We start from the raw sequence: 19,639 nt of genomic DNA, 5'->3' as shown, positions 1-19,639 counted from the left end.
CAGGACCAGTGTGTTGTGGTTACGAAGCAGCACTGAAATAAATACAGGTTGAGGAGTTGAACATCAGTGAGGAAGTTCCAACCATTGCAAGGATATGAGACATTCAGTGTCACCCTAAGTCTGAAGGGGACAAATGTCAATTTTGCCATAAGCTTTTGTGCTAGATGAGTACTCAGCCCAACAACTGGACATTCTTGGTACCAAGCCTGGTTCAAGTTGACATTCATTACAGGTTTGGTCAAAGTAATGTGCAAACAGTTGTACCTTTTTCTACCTGCAACAGTGACATGTTACACCAGCAATTTTCAAATGTTTACAATTACTTTATACAATAGCTAGAGGTTCTTTGCAAAGGTTGCAAGGTATATCTGTTAGACATGTACATGATGTAAATTCCTACAAAGGCAGTTTCCCTAAACCCTTTGTAATGAAGATATGGAATTACACCATTCTTCCTCTTGAAATAGTCTTTGCACTGACATGGCCCAGTTGTCAAAACATACAGGAAATCAAGTCTTATGATTGCCGCTTAAGGCATTCAGATAAGACAAAAATAGTAACATTCAGTACAAGACAAACTTCCATTTCTCCTTGCACAGACCTGTGCACCAGTATAACATTGCAAACAGCAATAAACTGTTCAACTGTCAGAATCTCCTTTGAGGTCACTATATGTGAGGAAGCACATGCAGAAGCACACAGAAAATATCATGAGGAAGCACACGGTTTAACTTTCAGTTCCACACGCACCCAGTCATTTGTTCATTAGGCCAAAGAGGCCCAGATGTCTGCAGGGACCAAGAAGAGCCAAAATTTGAAACATTTAATAAGAGCTTTTATTTGAAATATTTCAACATACAAAAAAAAAAAAAAAAAGCTACATAGAGTTCATCACACTTGCATGGAGTGGACATCTGTAAATACACGTTTTTTTAAAATCACATTTAGAAAACAATAAAACATCACGTAATGGCACTGCACAAACAGGCTGAGGAGCCCGCGGCAACATGGCCAGCCAGCAGGCTCCAGCCGATTATGGTACGATTCCTTGTGTGGCATAGTGAAGCTTCATTCAGAGAGCTCCATTTTCTCCTGTTTCACCTCTTTCACAGGGTCTAGTGGGAAAACAGAAGGCAAAGAAATTCTTTGGTCAAAGATGGAAAATACAAGCAACTTATAATGTTTTCTTGAAAAAAAAAAAAAAAGGTCATGCCATGAAAAATGGAAGTTGGTCACAATAGAGAGGTGAAGTAAATATGACCCAACATTTGCAGGAATGCGCTGATCTCACCTGTTGCATCCTCCTTCATCTGCTCTTGGACACATTTCTTAATCTCAATGCCAATGGCTTTGGATAGTGGAGGAGGCACGGCATTCCCGACCTGCACAGAGACAGGTGGAGATGGTCAGAAGCCAGGCAGGGCAAACAGACTGAAGCGGTTAGATTAGAACATGGAGTATTTCTAGTTATGTTTAGAAACAAAACCTACCTGTCGGTGTTTGTCCAGAACATTTCCGAAGAACCGGTAGGTGTCTGGGAATCCCTGCGAGCGGGCGCATTCCCGAACACTCACCACGCGGTGCTGCTCAGGATGCAGGACCCGACCCTGAGGGTGGAAGAGAGAGAGAGTGTATTCTGGTCAACCAACACCACTTTCTCTAGCCATAGCAAGCAGCAAGGAAAGAGTTGAGCTATTAACAATTATATCAGATGCTAACCTGCTTGCCCATGGGCTCAGGGTTGGTTACTGTGGTGCTGAAGAAGCCGTCCCACTCCAGTCTGCCATAGAGCCCGGCCCAGTGGTTGTGGCGGTTGCCCGTGTGAGGCAGACACCAGGGGATCAAGGTGTTGAACTGTCTGTCGGCTGGGTCACATGGCTTTCCTGAAGATGGGGGAAGACAGACAGCAAGACAGATCAGTCAGCTGGTACCAGAGCTATCGCTGTTGGCTTCATGAATCAGAGATTTGACTTCTAAACAAGTTGTGTGAAGACTGCGGCACTTGAACAGCCAGGAATAGTGAACAAATGACACTGAACGCTGTGGAGGCAGAAACCAGGCCAGTTTGAACCAGCATTGCTGCTTGGAACTTGGCCCTTCCAAGGAGTCAAAACTTCCCATGTGGAGTGTTTTATAGACGCTCCAAACCAACCAATCCAAGACTTAAATCCCATATGGTCTTATTGAGTCAGACTAATGTTGCAATACACCAGAAGACACGTATGATATGATTATGGCCTTACACCTCTGCGAGATGAACTGTGAAAGGAGATGAGTACGTGCTGAATTCAAGTTTCACAGCTCTGTCAGGGTCTGGAGCAACACCCATGGTGCTGCTTGCAGGTTTTGCATGTAGCGAGATCTAAAACACTAAGCATTTAATGAAGGCTGGGTTAAAGTGTGAAAAAAAAAAACACACAACATCCTGTCTAGCTCATCTAGATGAAGACTAGATTTTCATCTTATGCTGGAAACTTGCAATCTACACTACCACATAAACCTTCAACCTGATTACAAGTGACACACGCGTCCAAATTAGTTGGAAATGTACACCCCTTACCCAATCACATTTGCACACCTCTGCGTTATAGCTGCAGTCGCAAAGCACTTAAAGCCTCGAAGGTAGACGCATCAAAATCAGTATGACTCAACCTAGTTGCTAATCTGTGGACTGAGCATACAGTTTTGAAACTTATTTGCCAAGTCATGTGACTCATGGCACAGATCACCAGACTAGAAAACTTCCTGTCTATACACATCTGAAAATATATCCTCCCCAGCATCAATATCTTGGCAGATCTATGAAGTTTTGAAGGCTAATAGAAAACATATAAATCATGAAATGACGCAGATCTGGATAGCCCTCTTTTTTATAAGTATATAAGTTAGAGAAATGATGCCAACAAATACATGCTGCCAATCGCCTAGGGCTGTAAGAGTTAACCGTTTTCTTCAAAAAGTTGCTTTGACTCATGATGCATATTACATGGACATTTTGTAAATTTAATGAAAGCCTACTAAAAAGACGGAGACTTGCTGTGGTGTTGTAAAAAACATTGTAGTGTTTATATTAGTGCCGTCAAATATATATATATAAGTGAATTAATGCCTTCATGTTTGCAATTACTTTTAAGTATTTGTGACAGCACGTATGCGTGATGGCTCAAAAAGATCATTCCACCAGTGTGTAGGCCAACCCTCCACCCACCTCCAAAGCAGCTGCACACGCCCCTCAGTGCACCAGTGCTGCTGCGCCCGTTCTTCTTATCCGAGTGCGAGTAGCGCAACTTCCTGGTCATGGTCCCGTCGGTCAGCCTGACCTCCTTGTTGGGCAGGTCCCTCCAGTCCGAGCCGGGGGCCAGGGGGATGTGACGCATGCGGGCGGCCACAAGCGAGCTCATGTCCTATGGCAACACACGCAGGGATCTCACAACAAGAACACAACCAACAAACCTCCTTCTTCCCTAATATCCCCCATCTTTAGCACCATCTAGTGGTGACAAGTCAAGGATGCAGACTTCAGTAAACCTACAGTTAAACCCATCAGCCCCAGCTGAGCTTATCTTTTTGAATGTAGACCCAAAAAAAAAATTATCATAAATCACCCAAGCCACAACATTGGCACAGTATTTGGCAACATTCGCCCCCACAGACCAACCCGTTGCAGAAGCATGGGCACCAACCTTGCATATGTGGTCCCTGAGGATGGGCTGGTACTGGGAGCCTCGGATGTGCCTCTGGAACCAGGACAGCGGCTCGCCGTTGTAGGAGATCTCCAGGCCCGCGGCGCCATTACGGATCTCTGGGAGGTCAGACATGGCATCTCGCACGGTGATGGTGCGGTAAATACCACCATTACCCCTGGGGAGGGAGAGGAGGAAAATGAGTTGTTCCTCTTTATATTTCCTATTCGCACTTGATAGTGACACTTCAGATGCCTTTATAAATAAATACTCCATTCCGACAGACAAAACTAAGTGATGTTCTTACCTCGTGATGTTGCTGACGAACCTCTTCTCGTCCACAACCACGCTGAGGGAGCAGGCGCGCGGGGCGAACACGTGCAGAGGCTCAGGGTAACGAGGAAGCTTCTGCCCTGGGGCAGCTGCCAGAATGATCGCCCTACGCCTCGTCTGGGCAACACCGTACTGCCCTGCCTAGATGTGCAGGGGATAAGAGCATGCTTACTGAGACATGCAATTACGGCCATGTGCACAAGACTATGGCATGACTGAAATCCAGAAATAAACCAAATTCGGCAACACCCTGTATAAAATGTCCTTAGGCCAAATACTCAGAACACTTCATGAATACAAAGTTATTAGAATTGATACATGTTAGTAAAGGATGTGAAGTGAAATGTTAAGACTGAACTTTGGTATTCCAACATGACCACTGAACAAGAGGAACCACTTGCCTGGAGTACTCCAAATGTGCACTGGTAGCCCATCCTCACAAGGCAGCGGAGGGTCAGCTTTAGGACCATGGAGCTTTTGAACGACACGAAGTTCCTCACGTTCTCAAGCAGGAAGAACTTGGGTCGGTAGTAGTCACAGTAACTACAAGAGGGAACACAACATGAGCCTGGATAAATGAAGCAGGCATTCAAGGAAACACACACAAAACATTTGAACAATATCCAAAAGGAGGTGGAAGACATTTAAAACTGAAGTAGGAAACCCATGACTAGGTCAGACAAAGGGGAGCAGACAAACACAGGCCCCGTTCGGACAGTCTTAAGTACTTCTGGGTCGGGGGGAGCTGTGGCGCAACCATGAACGCCCATGGGGACCCGGGTTCGAATACGGCTCGCGGTCATTTCCTGATCTCACTCCAAATCTCTCCAGGCTCGTTTCCTGTCTTTCTTCACTATCCTATCTGATTAAAAGGCAAAAAGCCCAATAAATATATATAAAAATAATAAACCCCACTTCTGGGTCATTGAAGTGGCAGCAGTGATGACAGCTGGTCAAAGTCCCTAAATGCTTAGGAAAGGTGCTTCAATGCTTCCTTTAGCACAGGGAACACTGGAGCATTCCTTAAGAAAGGAAAGGAGATTACCCCACAATGCCTTGCGACAGCAACAACCACCCAACAATCCTTAGGAATTCTACTTCACATCTTTCCAGGACCTCATGACATTTTCCATCCAGGTCAAGGGGAAGAGAGGATAGTCTGTCCCGTCCGACCCCACCCGCAGCCACAGACTCCTCACCTTAGATAGGACACCACCAGGGAGTTCTTGAACTTTGAGTATGTGCGTGAGTTGAAGCGGTTCATCCCGCTGAAGCCTTGGCATGGAGGCCCCCCGCACAGCATCTCCACGTCGCCCTTCTGGGGCAGCTTCTGGCCCAGCGAGTTGGTCTTCTCCCCGGACATGACCAGCTTAAGCAGCACGTTGCAGTCCTCTGTGAACACCGTGGTGCCCGGGTTGTTGAGGCGGAAGGCCTGGGCTGCAGGGTCCCACATCTCAATGGCCCACAGCGTCTCAGCGATATCTAGGGGAGAAAAGGACTCGTATGACCCCCCACACGTATACACCAGAAACTCACAGAATTAGAACCATTTCTATTGACGGTCAGTAGTAAAAGTTAGGGGGGGGGGGGAAGCACATCTTTAGGGGCAAGATAACTGAAGGTAAAACAAAAAAAATGACTTCAAATTCAGAGAAACTGCACAAAACTAAAAGCCATTGACTCCATTACCATCTCATTTATTTTAACTACATCAACCCGTTTTGAACCAAACGTTCAGAAAGGAAAGGCAAAAGCCCATCTGCAAGGAGATGGAGTAGGAGCTGCATTTCAAAGTGGGGTTCAAGTCAGTGGCCCAGGAGGTGTACAGGCTGAACTGATGCATGCGGTGGAGAGCGGGTGCTGCTGCTCACCGGCCTGGTGGAATCCCTCAGACAGCCCTCCGCAGCCTGAGAACACGTCCAGCGTGCGCAGCTTGGGGGTCCTCTGCTCCTGAGCCTCTGGCTCCGCAGAATCCTGAGCGGAGACAGACTTCCCTTTGCCCTTCCCTAGGAAGAGAGACACATGAAAACAGTCAGTCACTCACATCCTCCTAGTCAATACAACCTAAGGAACAAGTCTTGTCAAAAAGAAGAAGATGCATGAAAACTTTAAAGTGCTTTTGTCAGACAGTGGATAGAACATATGTTTTTTTTTTTCTCTCAAAAGTTACTGTTCCTATATTTAATACAAAAGGTCATTAAAGTTCCAAGTTGCATCGCGAGCAGGGAGAGCTTTGACTTAAACCGTCTACAGGGATGCCACCGCAGTTGTATGCGGTAAATAAATCATGTGTGTAACTAGCCAAATTCATGATGAAATGACTCAACACACCAAAAACGCATTTTAATGCCAGGCGTAATTAGCCCCAATGTGCATGGGAAATTATGGGTCCCAAGGCCAGACCAGTTGATTAGTGTATATAGATTCATGTCAAATGTATGTATTTGATAGCCACTTTTCATCCAAAGCAAGCAACAGTACAGATATAGATCTCATCAGTACGCCTGTCCCCGAACCTTGCTTTAGCAGTTGAGCCACAGGAACACCAATCTAATGTAAACTCATTCGTGTGGCCGAGCAGAGAATGAACACATACCTTTGCCCTTGCCTTTTCCCTTGCCTTTGTTAACAACCAAGCGAGCATGGTTGGGTGGATCTTCAAAGTTCTTGGTCTTTGCGCTGTAGGCCTATCAACAGAATAGATATGTTAAATAACACCCAGGCAGCTTTGCATTTGCGTTACAAAACAGTACAACACAGGAAGCTCTAACTATATGACCCTCCAATTCATAGCAGACAGAGGCACCCACCTCAATAAAGTAGAAGTGGTCGGGGCCTCTGCTGGAGTAGTCCTGCAGGCTCTCCACCAGGTCCGCTTCGTACTCCACCCGACAGCGGCCCTGCACCTCCGACATGTCCACGGTCACCTCCTCGTCGCTCCAGTACAGCTGGTTGATGTCCAGGTGGTAGCCAGCCTTTAATCCCTTATGAGTGTTCTCTGGCCTAAGGAGGATGGACATGGAACATTTAAATCAAATTAAAATGTATTTTAATGCAAGGACTGCCAAAGCATGGAAAGTCCTTCTATAGCAGGGGTCTCAAACTCCGCCAGATCCGGCCCGCCAAGCAATTTCATCCGGCCCGCCGGCTCCTCAGAATGTTGTAAAAAGTTAAACTGATTTGAATGGGCCACCCCAACATTTACCGCTGCCATTGGCGACTGGTTTTGTGCTTGTAATTCAATTCTAACTTTCATATCATTCCGCAAATAGTCCGGTCATTTAACGTAATGGAAACCTGTGAATGAAGTCAACAAGTAATTGGTTGCTATGCAACAACACCTGAAACTTTCAAGTTCTACTTTCGTGAAGAACTATTTTAGTTTTGTTTGTTTTCAGCCTTGTTACCAACTATACAAAAGTGGTGCAGTACAGCATTCGCTTTGAAATGTGCATGTATGAAGGAAAAATATAGATGTAGTTGTCAAGGAAGATATTATCCAACTATTACTGCTGTACATGTAAGTCATGGGCTATCAATGAGACAAAGTGATCCAAAAATGCTACTATAACAAACAACTTTATCCAGAGCGACTTGCATTGCCCAGAAATTGAATCTCAGGTCAGCTACTTGTTATTCATCAACACTAACCATTGTACCACTGATCACGCATGGTAAATTTGCCACACTCAAAAGTGGCATCTAAAGTATTGTGATAGGCAAGTCAACAGATAAAAAAAATAATCTGGCCCCCCACTGACCAGACTGGATGCTAGTCGCCCCCCCCCCCGGTAATTTGAGTTTGAGAGCCCTGTTCTATAACAATGCCATATTAGAACAGACACCTTCAGAGCAAACTCTACCTGTAAAATTTGTAGAGGCGCAGTTTGACCTCAGAGGAGTTGGACTTGTTGTTGGTGCGCCTGGTGCAGAAGATCTCCTTGATGCGGCCCACACGGAAGGCCTGCGGGGCGTCCTGGTTGGAGCCCTTGATGTAGTCAGAGGACTTCCTGTAGTACTCAGGGTACTCCTCCTCATCCTTGTCCTCCTTCCTGTGCGACTTCTTCACTGGGCTCGCTGCCTTTACGCTGCAAGGGGCACACACACACACACACACACACACACACACACAGCCAGACACCATCAAACACCTCGGCAGCAAACCGATGTAGGATAAAGACAGACGAACACTTTGAATAAAATGTTTTTTTCGTTCAGTGACAATAGTTAAAAATAATACAAATGTTTAACATTTTTAGTTGAAGCCCTCCACTTATTTGTGATAAATACTGCATGGAAACACACATGCGTACAACACAGATACACACATACAATTAAAATGCCCCCCCCACAAAAACTGAGAAAGTGCTCACCCAAAATCAAAACTCTCAGGCAGCAGGTAGACACCGTCTCCCACTCTGAACTGATGTCCCTTCAGGCAGGCCATGGCATAGAAGGTTTTAGAGTCGCTGTCCTGATTCGCCAGGGGCTCGAAGGCACGAGGGGTCTCCCGCTCGACGCGTTCAGCGCTCCGCGTGCAGCTGGCACAGAACCTGCAGACGAGACATCATTTGAAATGTATTGTTTGGAGGATAACCCCTTGAGATGCAGCATCTCGTTTTCGAGGGGGTCCTTCTCGTTTGAGACATCAGGTCATACATTCTCCAGGGCACGAGTACCACCAGCCTGGCAGGGAAACCAGCTCCATAGGGACTCACTTGTATTTGCAGTCCTCTGGTGGGGTAGACTTTGGAGGAGTCTCGAAGCGGGCAAAGTCATGCTCGTACCACAGCTGGTAGTAGAAGCTTACGCCATCGTCCTCAACGACCTTCTCCTCGCCCTCCACGCCACCCTGAGTGTAGCAATTACAATATTGCATAAGGAACAGTGCATCTAAATATTACATAAGCAACAGTGCATCTAAATAATACAATATTGCATAAGGAACAGTGCATCTAAATATTACCATATAGCATAAGGAACAGTGCATCTAAATATTACAATATTGCTCAAGGAACAGAGCATCTAAATATTACAATATTGCTCAAGGAACAGAGCATCTAAATATTACAATATTGCTCAAGGAACAGAGCATCTAAATATTAAACAGAACCCTTTGCAGACACAATAGGCCAACTTAGGCTTTCCTTTGTGATTCCATACTACAGTCGGAGCTGAACCGCTATGAGCTTGAGTATAAAGAGAGCCGGGCCATGGCCTACCTCCATGAACCAGTTGTCGGAAGGCGCCTTGTAGATCACGTTGACTTTGCCAGCGATGAAGTTCAGGTTCATGTCCTCGCACTCATCCACCAGGAAGAGCTCCAGGGGGTCCGAGGTCTCACCCAGAATAGTGTCGGTACCACGGGAGAACCAGTGAGCGTGGAACATCTTCTCGTCCGCCTCCCACAGCGCTGTGATCCTGGCAAAATTGCAGCAAATGAACCAAACCTTAGTTACCGGACAAAAGACCAAGGGGGGCCTATTCTTCATACATGGATTGCAATTTTGAGATCAACTTGGCAGGATCCTGAATCTTTCCAGCTTTTCTTTAAAGCCATTTATTTTATCCTGAATAAATCTACAAGCTCAAACCTACTTCAGAGCAACCAACTCCACATGTGATCAAGCAACAAATTTATAGTAGTGCTGTCAGTTTAACGCGTTATTAACAGCGTTAACGCAAACCCATTTTAACGGCGTTAATTTTTTTTTTAAGATTAACATTCTTTTAGGCTAAACTGTGTAGTAGGCTAACGTTACGGTTTGAGTGAATGGTGAGCGCGATACGGCGAAATGGATGATAAAAAGCTTCTGAATGGAAAGTTTACTTTTAAAAGTTGTGTTGTGCAAAAGAAGCAAGCTTCACTGTTGTCTGAAAATGTCAACAGGCAGCTGGCTGAAAGCAAAGAAGTAGTAGGCTTACTTTTTATTGGTAACCTAACTGTTAATTGTTTCTGAAATAAGAGGCCTGACTGCTATGTTCCCAGCAAACTTGAAAAAAAGAAAATATTAAGCCATGGTTTAACTGCACTATAGGGTCCTTGTTTACCTGAAATGTGCACTTTATAATTTTATTTTGTACCGCCCTGTTTGGCAATGTTGGTTTTCAATAAAATAAAACATTTGCATAAAGCAAGCCAATCCACTTTACCATGTTGATAAGGGCATTCAAATAAAAATAAAATGATGGAAAAAATAAATAAACGAAGGGACATTTAGAATAGATACAAACTTGCGATTAATCGCGATTAATTTTGAGCTAACTATGACATAAATGCGATTAAATATTGTTATCATTTGACAGCACTAATTTATAGCAACTAGTCCAAAGTCACTGCATAAAATGACCCATCTTGCTTGAAAAGATGTTTCAAAGCCAATACAGAGGGGGGATGAAAGTTGGGACAGAGGTCATACCTGGCCAGGAAAAGGGGCCTGGACGGGTCATCAGGACTGACAGACACACAGTCTCCCACCTCCAGCACTGTGTCGTCCACACGCACCTTCATGTAGTATTTCTTCTTGCCCTCCACCTGTAAAAACCACAAGACTCAGCATTTCATGTCTTTTAGATCATTGGAGTGAGTGGAGTGATCAGTGAGTGCGCCGAGGCAAAAGTCCAAGCGTCGGGGTCTTACTCGGACAGGCTCTCCAACCCAGGACTTCTTGGTCTGGCTCTGCTTCTTCTTCTTCCTGGCCGCGGCCATGACCTTTGACGTGGGCTTCAGCGGGGGCAGCACTTCCTCCTCGTCAATGTTCTCATCCTCCTCCGCCTCCTTCACTGCCAGATTGGGACATCTGTAGACACACATTCAATGCGCACACACACACACATTAAAAAAAGACCCCAAAGGCAACTCACCCAGGCGTATGACACACCAAATAAAGTAACTTGGAAATGAGCTTTGTTCAGCAGAACAGCAGCCCATAACTGACTTCATTCGCTCTCCAGATGGGGTCAAGATGGTGGGGGAGTGAATGGATGTCATTCCATTACTCACTTCGCAAACACGCTTGATTGCCAAAGCCGGAGCTCATTAGGACACTCTTGAGCTGGAACAAATCTCACAGCCTGGGCAGGCAGGCACACACACGAGCCTCACCTTCTCTTCTGACAGGCCTGCTTGCTGCGACCGCTGCCACCGAACTTCAGCATGTCCTTGCAGGCGGAGCACTTGCCACAGTCAGGGGACTGGCACACCTAGATGGATGCAATGCAAACTTGTTAAAGACAGAACCACTATAGCTTCCCCCCTAGGGCTGTGCAACCAAAAAAAGGGTCCCTTCATGTAAAAACTTTGCTCTGTGGTGTTAGTACTGATAAACATTCTGCAGCCAAATTGAAGTTAGTTGGCTGGCCAGCTACAGCCTCACTCTGCTGAAGACCGTAGAGTGCAGCGGCTCTTAAAGACAGTTAGGTTCAAAGCACCTTACATGAAACACCTGAACACAAACAAGTTTGTTTACTTGCAGCCAGGTGGCACGGCGGCCCTTTAAAGCACCAGGCGTGAGCATTTTGAGAACATGCAAGAGGATCTGACGTGATGCAACTCACCTCACACACACCACAGCGATGCCTCTTTAACCCACCATCCTTGTTGATCTGGTCAATCTGGTCTGAGAAGAAGGTGTCGAAGATCTGGTAGACCAGCTTGGTGGTGGTGGCTTTGGTGGGGCCCTTGTCCTTCTCGATCTTAGTGGGGTGACGGATGGCTTGCCTCCTGGTCGCTCGCCTGGAAGGGGGGGGGGGGGAACGCAAGGCTTCAGTATCAACGTCTCACTACACCAAATTCAAAAAGGACATCTACCCAAGGAGGAAAGGGGAGCCATGCAGTTTAAGATGACTGGAAAAGGCCACAATGGAATATGGGAGCCATTACAGAAATGAATGACGTATAAACAACCCAATTTACAACACATCTTGACCACAAGTAGCAAAACAAGCTGGGTCCAAGCACCTTTGGATAAGAGAATCACCCACTGGAAGAAGTTCACATAGTTGGAGGTGTTCACTGTTCCATGTTTACAAGGTCCAGAGTAACTTAACCACACATGTGGGGGCTTAAAAGGACTAGGAGGGGTAGAGGTCAAGGTAGGGAGGGGAATTAAGATTTATATCAATGAGTGTAGGTTCACACGAGTGAATCGGGCAAAAACGCAGGATGGTTAAGTGAACAAAACATATTGCAAAAACTGGTGCGACACAGCCTCGGGATGTGCATGCGCTGCATCTTGGTCAATCAGGTGCAGAATCAGAGGTCATAACGCACACATTTTTGCAATGCGCAAGGCCAGCGTCGATAAAAGGGAATTGACAATTGGAATTGACAGCCATCCTTCATTCATGGACAATATGATTAAAAAGGCCGATGCTATTCCAGTGCTTGGACCCCTGAATGTGATCTGACAACACAGCACATCCACACTGTAGGAGAGACGTTAATGAACCCAATTTGCCACACCTTAAACTTGCCAGTCACACTAGTCATGGTGAATGAAAATGCAAGTGTGTATTAAATGTATATTTTTTTTAAAAAGGCCTTTAAAATGTTCAACAAGCCTGGATGGAACAATCACCTAAAGCAGTCCCCACCCATGACCGGTCACTCCACAATGCTAATAAATTATATATTTTTAAACAAACAAACCCCACTTGGACTGATTCAAGAACAGGAGTGTACCTACCAGTGCAACAGCATGCTGCGTTAAAGAACATTAGAGGGGTGGTTAGACACAAGAGGGGAAGCACAGCTAAAGCAGCAGGAGGAGGAGAAAAACGAAATGTCCCCGACTAACCAGCGGCTCATTACATAAATGAAACGTTAACACAGCCCAGATGCATTAACCACATCAAACTACGTGGGGACATTAAACTTCTGCTGAACCAACAGGGCAGGGCGGAAGGAATCTAAAGTGGTGCAATTTGAACGTTTTTAAAATGTACAGCCAAAACTCTGAGGCAATTGTGAAATTGAAACTCCCCATGCTAGGCACAAAAAAATTAAAATAAATAAATAAATAAATAAATAAATAAAAAACACGATTAACTCAAGTCTCAAGCCTTTTCAGTACATGACTGGGGGCCTCTGAAGTTCCCACAACAGTCCTACAGACCTGATTGGACAGTCCTAGAGACTTGAAATGCAAAATGAACTCCCCTGCCACCCGACACGCCAATTACAGTGAAGGACTTACTCTAACTTACTTTGTAGCAACTACTAAGATACCCTGCACCCATGCCTTAGTCAGTATCAGCAGACAGTTTGAGAGGGTGGGGGTGGGTGAGGGGGCCATATGCTGGAGGGGGGCCATGCTATATACATATCCGCCTGCACCCTGCTGGAAAGGAGCCATCCGTGCAGCTTTGCACCCACACGCCCACTTTAGACCCACCTCTTGCCCAGGGTGACGCCAGCCAGCTTGATGAGGTCCCTCATGCAGGGCGTGACGATGATGGGCTGCTCGTCCGAGTCGCCGGCCTCGTCGTAGCTCTCCACCTGCTCCACCACAAACTGGGCGTGGCGCAGGAGAGTGTCCTCCGTGAAGCGGTTGAAGTTAAGGCCAGCAGGGGGCACGGTGGTCTGGGTGGGAGAGAACCAAGCGTGAGTGCTAGACTCGCCAAGAGCGCAGTTAAGTTGTTAATAATAATATAAAAAGAAAATATATTTAAAAAAAAAAAATCACATGTATATAGCACTTTTCACAGTTCTTAAAGACACTGAACACATGATTCTTTTTTTTTTATTCACATTTAAGTTTCTCATACTTGAGACAAGCCTGCAGTGTTGGCAAATTGCCAATTACACAACCATGGCGCACACACACACCTCTATTTTGTTGAGAAGGTCTTCATAAGTGGCATCTTGGTTCTTCTGCAGGAACTCCACCACAATCTTGCTCATGTAGATCTTCTCCTGCATGAGTGCGAAGATGGCCGAGTATTCCTCACTGGGGTCCATGAGGATGTAGTCAGCAAAAGCTGGTGGACACAACAGCATGACAGAAACCACATCAGACACCAAACATTTCAATGCCAAGACTGAAGGAATAAGACTGAGGGTGCCTGTCCAAATCCTTGATACATTCTAGTGCTGGACAAAATCACTCGTGCTTCTTATTGGGCACTTCTCACTGGCTTAATAGAAGTCTAGCTAGTGCTATACACCACATTTCGAACATTGCACAAGTAATACAACTACTCGTCACTCAGTATTAACGAAATAACGTATGACCAACGTTACCTGTAGTAAATCCAATAAGTGCTTTCTCTCCGCCATCAAAGCCCGTAATCCACCAAGCATTAATGGGTCCAAGCTTCTTAGCAGGCACCCCACCTTTGAGATGAAAGAAAAATCGCAAAATTTAAAATCAATGTCTGTTCCAACGGTCATTCAGAGCTGAAAGCACAACATACAGGGGTGCATCTAGTAAAGCTACAGGGTGACAGGCCGTACCATCCATACACGGGTTGTCATCATAAATGGGCTTGACACCACAGCTGAAGTACAGCTCCACATTTTTCTCAATGAGGCCCGAGTCAAATGGACAGAGGTGACCCCGCTTGTCATAGACACTGGAGACAGAAGACTTAAGTTGAGATTACAGCATAGGAACAGCTGAAATTACATTTAAGTGTACGTATACATGCAAGCAAAAATTTATTCTCTATGAAGTTGTTACGGTGTATCTTTTAATTCCACTCATTCACTACTATGCACCACTAAAGACATACAGTGACATGAGTGGCAAATGATATTAAGTACAATGAAGACTTAATGTATGATGCAGTCCACCTGAAGTTGGTGATTTTGTGCTGAGGCAGCTCCTCGTAGCTCTCGAACCCGTCCGCATTCGAGTCAAAGAGGGAAAGGCGCTCATCTGTAAGCATCTCTGGTTCATCCAGCTGTCAAAACATGGGTGAGGACACCCGGTGTTATTCCACAAAATACAAACAAACAGCAAGGATCGATGTGCTACTTGGGTAGACATTCGCTGACGCATGCTTCCTAACTAGGGTTTTCCATAAAACGAATGATCATCTGGAACACCATTGTAGTCACAATGACCAAAGCTCAACAAATGCTTTTGTGTACATTTACATTTACATTTAGTCATTTAGCAGACGCTTTTGTCCAAAGCGACGTACAAGGGAGAGAACAGTCAAGCTAAGAGCAATAAAAAAAAGCATGGTGTAACAATAAATACTACTTTACATGAGAATTAGAAAAAGAACAACCTAGAAAAGAGGAAAGAGAAGTGCAGGAATGTAACTGCTGAAGTGCAAGTTAAGCGCTAGTCAGGTGCCAGTTAGGAGGGGAGGTGCTCTCTGAAGAGTTGGGTCTTCAAAAGCTTATTGAAGGTAGAGACGGACGCCCCTGCTCTGGTAGTACTAGGCAGTTCGTTCCACCAACGTGGAACTACAAATGAAAATAGTCTGGATTGCCGTGCTTGCACGGACGGCAGTGCCAAACGACGCTCACTAGACGAGCGCAGCGTCCTGGGTGTAACATTTGCCCTTACAAGAGCATTTAGGTAGGTGGGAGCAGAACCAGTAAGCACTCTGTAGGCAAGCATAAGTGACTTGAACTTAATGCGAGCAGCTACTGGCAGCCAGTGGAGCTCGATGAGTAGCGGGGTGACGTGTGCCCTTTTCGGTTGGTTGAACACCAGACGCGCCGCCGCGTTCTGGATCATCTGTAGTGGTTTCACCACGCAAGTCGGCAGACCCGTTAGGAGGGCGTTGCAGTAGTCAAGGCGGGAGCTCACCAAGGTTTGCACCAGCAGCTGGGTGGCATACTGGGTTAGTGTAATGCAGCCATGTTTAGATTCATATGTGAGGAGCAAGCAAACACTCACAGCGTTATCAGGGTCTCCCTGGAAGAACTTGAGGTCAGCATCATCCAGGTACTGCCTGCAGTCAGGACACTTAGGGGGTGGCGCCTGAAAAAACAAACACGAGGAAGCATCGAGTTTCAAACAAGACGTTTACTTATACAGTAAGCCCGTGCAGACATGCTATACACACAGGCAATATGGCTGGGCAGCTTGGGTCTTCCACTTTGGAAAAGATTTTAGCTGGGATGCTACAGGCTGATGGTGGAGAAGCGAAGGGGGAATTCTAAAAATGGAGGGTGAAATCTCAGGTGATCTTACCTTGGCTGGAGCCACAGGTTTGGCCTCAGTGGTTGACTCCCTTAAGACTGGCCTGTGGAGATGGCAAGAAAAAACAAGTCAGTCAGGATTTACTGTTTTAAAGCAAAGCACGCATAATAATAATAATAATAATAAAATTCAAACAGTAAATCAAACCCTACTTTTCATCAGTTTCCAATTTCAGACGCTTTTCTTCATGGACCTGCAATCAAAACATGAATCACTTATTCATACTCTCACTTCTATGTTCAAAAATCCCAAGTCACAATGAGAGAGGAAAAGTAAACGTCCTTTACCTCGTCCTTTACCTCGTCAGGGTCTCCTTCCTGACTCTTCTCCTCCGCAACACCATTTGTGGAATCTCCATTCTCCATCTCGTCGCACTTCCGCTTTGGACTGGGGAAAGAAAGAATTACCACCATGTCCAGTCATAAACAAAAGCCAAAGTGCACAATATAAATCTGGCAAGCAAAGATGAAAAAAGGGGGGGCACTCACACTCTTGAGAACATTGATAAGATGGTTGGCTGCTTTCCGGAGTTTCGGGTGACTCTTGAGCCAGCTGGAGACTCTGAAGGAGAGGAAAAATGTCTAAGAACCGAACCACCCACCATGCACTCCAACTGGCACAAGTCTCACATCTTCATGGAGTGTATTCGAGCAGTCAGGGCCAAAAACAAACTCTGCTTTTTTCACGCAATACTTTAAAGCTAATAAAAATCAAAAAAAAAAATCAAAGGCACACTGCAAAAATGATATTGGGGGGGGGGGGGGGGGGGGGGGGGGGGGCAGTGAACCACAATGTTATTGAAACGCTGTTGGCCAAATGGGCTCAATTACATAGAAAATGAATATACAATGACTCCCACCAAACGATGACTACCATCAGATAATTCATTTCTAAGTACAATACCAACAGCCATGGGGGTAATGACTCACTTCTGGGTTCAGGGTCGGACTTGCTCCGACGCCCTTTACCCTTGGGAGCACTTGGAGACCTCATGGAGTCTCCCTCCTCCTGGGTGTCCATGACCGACTCCACTTCCCCGTTGTCTTTGTGGTTGCCGTTGCCATTTTCCGCACAGCCATTCAACTGGCCGTTCTTTTCCACACAGTCTCCCTGACCATCTTTGTCCAAACAGACCACCTGCTTCAAAACTGCTTTAACAGCAGAAATGTACCCTTCCTGGAGACAAAATAAATTAATAAAAATAAATAATTCACACAGGGGGCATTTCAAGCACACTTTCCCTTCCCTCCCCCTGGCATGCCACAGCACTTCTCTTTGTATATAATTAACGGTATGAGGTACAGAGCGGGTTAATGAGTGTGGCATTCTAAGTACTTGCACAGGGTCTTAAAACAAATCACCCGGAGTATTATTAAATTGACAAATCTCAATAGCAAGTGACGAGACTCACAACAGACAGCTCCTCGCTCTTTAGCTTGGACTCAAGGTTTTTCAGTTGTTCCTGAGTGTCAGTGAGCAGAAACTCTTGCAATAACCTTAGCTTCTCTTTAACACACTCCTGAAGAGAAACACAAAACACAGCAGCTCATAAAGCATTATAATTGTTTACGTTATAATTTCATTCTTTAAAACAATAAATAAAAGTAGTGTTACATGATTAATACACCAGGTCAACATTAGTACAGCTTGCATACTGTGACCTTAATCAATATACCATAAATTGCAGAGTCCAACGTATTCATTGGCTGGTTATAGATAACAGGAAATGGAATGCTAGAAAAACCCTCACTCACCTCATCTGACAAGTTATCCCCATCTTTATCCAACACATGTAGCCTATCGGAAAGACAAACAAAACACAAGACTGTTTCATTAACTTGTTTACACTTTAATCGTGTGGGACGTCTGGTCACTAGGTATACAATGTTGGTTGTCTAAAAGCTATTGAATCTGCAGACTCAGCCCTACTCAAATGACGCACCACTAAATTAGGAGAGATGAAAAGTATTAACATTTCTTAGTAAACTAGATAGCTCGAGATGCGGTTCACTTCCAAACACTGAACGAGCCAACAGTTACCGTTAGCCTACATACTTCCCTAGGTGGATGCTGTGGGATACGTAGAATGGTGGCTAGCCACCATACACAAGTCAGCGAACCAGCCATCTTAAGGTGAACTGCTCGCCCGTTTATAGCTAATGTTAAACGAAACGTCAGCTAGCATAGCGAACGGATGACAGTCTTTCACATTTGTACGTTAGACAGCTACAAAACATAGTAGTTCAGACATGGCATATCATCTAGCCAGCTAACGCGTTAGCTAACGTTTGTGGATCCATCATGTTTGGCTTGAACATATTTGGCGCCAAATTCAGACAGACTGCTCTAACCAGAAACCCAAACATGGAATGGCGCTAGACAGCATCACATAACACATACTAAAATCACATCATAACAGACGACAGACAAAATGCATGATTAGCATCATAACCAAAGGGGTTGTACACGTCGGTAGCATTAGCTGAAAAACAACTTATTGACACAACAGCAATTAGGCTGCAGGTAACGGGTTCGCTATGAGGGAGTGTCAATTTGGCCAATGCATAGCAAAATAACTTGCTAACAAGCTAGCTAGCGGTCTTTATTGTCAACAACCTCTTTACAAAGGCAATAAATATAGCAATGGCTAGCACACAAACATACCGTTCCCTGACATCCTCCGGTAGATGCAATGAGGTCTTGGTAGGCATTTCAAGTGGAAGGAGAACTACTAAAAAAAATAAAAATAAACGCAGATTAAAACCAGAGATTAAAACACGTTGTTAAAAGCAGGATGGCACCAACTGCAATGGGAGGAAGATAGGCTTTTTATGTTTTCGCAGCTGCAACGCGCGGGCCCCCTTTTCGCGCGGAAACCCAGGTACGATGGACTGTACTACTCGCTTGACGCATAGGGGTGCTACATGTCAAACAGAGTTTATTTTTCCGTTTAGTAATTCGCCCTAGCGTACCACGGCCATTCACAAACGAAAATTTGAAGTATAGTCTTATTTCAGAACAGACATCTGAATGATATTTACAGAATATACTATAAGCAGGGCATGGTATTTATAATCCACTGCCTTTGTAATCAACAGGTTTGAGACCCAGGAAAACGTATGTAGGGTTTCACCAAGAGCTACGTAGCGGAGGGGGAATCAACGGTTTCGTTTAAAGCAAAATTATTTCAATTAGCATGTTGGTGTCAAGGACAGGGATGAGACATATACAAGAGTATTGTAGAATAGGAAAAGCTGTATATTGTTTTATCACATTACGTAGGAGCAAGCCTTGTTTATAGACTGTTTTTGGGTTGCGTTTCCCTACGCATTTACTGACCGATTATGCTAATTGCGAGAACGTAAATTATTCCTGATTTGGTCAGTGCCCTCAGCATTGATTAGGAAATTGTATGTGGCATTAGTTAAACATTGCTGGGGAAGACAAAAATGATTGCAG

The 19,639-nt window shown here is 45.1% G+C and overlaps 1 protein-coding gene across 2 annotated transcripts; it reads right to left on the bottom strand.

Annotated features, from left to right (window-relative positions):
* Nucleotides 1-813: 813 nt before the first annotated feature.
* On the bottom strand, nucleotides 814-19,056 carry dnmt1 (DNA (cytosine-5-)-methyltransferase 1). Of its 2 annotated transcripts, none has more exons than XM_031575661.2 (34): nucleotides 18,845-19,056; nucleotides 17,935-17,977; nucleotides 17,592-17,699; nucleotides 17,110-17,356; nucleotides 16,669-16,741; nucleotides 16,480-16,567; nucleotides 16,333-16,373; nucleotides 16,172-16,223; nucleotides 15,875-15,958; nucleotides 14,812-14,921; nucleotides 14,473-14,591; nucleotides 14,260-14,352; nucleotides 13,846-13,997; nucleotides 13,412-13,599; nucleotides 11,574-11,751; nucleotides 11,122-11,219; nucleotides 10,657-10,816; nucleotides 10,436-10,551; nucleotides 9,239-9,437; nucleotides 8,735-8,868; nucleotides 8,390-8,569; nucleotides 7,880-8,104; nucleotides 6,827-7,019; nucleotides 6,613-6,703; nucleotides 5,888-6,022; nucleotides 5,216-5,498; nucleotides 4,418-4,559; nucleotides 3,991-4,157; nucleotides 3,684-3,861; nucleotides 3,209-3,404; nucleotides 1,720-1,883; nucleotides 1,491-1,607; nucleotides 1,292-1,382; nucleotides 814-1,115 (listed from the first exon to the last, which is right to left on the bottom strand). In XM_031575661.2, the coding sequence occupies exons 1-34, from the start codon at nucleotides 18,889-18,891 to the stop codon at nucleotides 1,069-1,071; spliced, it is 4,539 nt and encodes a 1,512-aa protein (XP_031431521.1). In that variant the 5' UTR covers nucleotides 18,892-19,056; the 3' UTR covers nucleotides 814-1,068. The 2 variants fall into 2 exon arrangements, with proteins under 2 accessions (XP_031431521.1, XP_031431512.1); XM_031575652.2 differs by having other exon boundaries at nucleotides 16,468-16,567; nucleotides 18,845-19,055.
* Between the last annotated feature and the right edge of the window lie 583 nt (nucleotides 19,057-19,639).

Source organism: Clupea harengus, chromosome 1, assembly GCF_900700415.2.
Source record: "Clupea harengus chromosome 1, Ch_v2.0.2, whole genome shotgun sequence".
In the NCBI taxonomy this organism is placed as follows: domain Eukaryota; kingdom Metazoa; phylum Chordata; class Actinopteri; order Clupeiformes; family Clupeidae; genus Clupea; species Clupea harengus.
This window is presented reverse-complemented; position numbering and strand designations above follow the sequence as displayed.

What these genes read in the sequence shown, in the direction of transcription:
- dnmt1 (XM_031575652.2), bottom strand. Translation starts at nt 18,891, where the DNA reads ATGCCTACCAAGACCTCATTGCATCTACCGGAGGATGTCAGGGAACG. An exon ending in AACCTGTGGCTCCAGCCAAG is followed by an intron (nt 15,959 to 16,171) that starts GTAAGATCACCT and finishes TTGTTTTTTCAG; the next exon opens with GCGCCACCCCCTAAGTGTCC. An exon ending in TTCTGGACAAACACCGACAG is followed by an intron (nt 1,383 to 1,490) that starts GTAGGTTTTGTT and finishes GTCTCTGTGCAG; the next exon opens with GTCGGGAATGCCGTGCCTCC.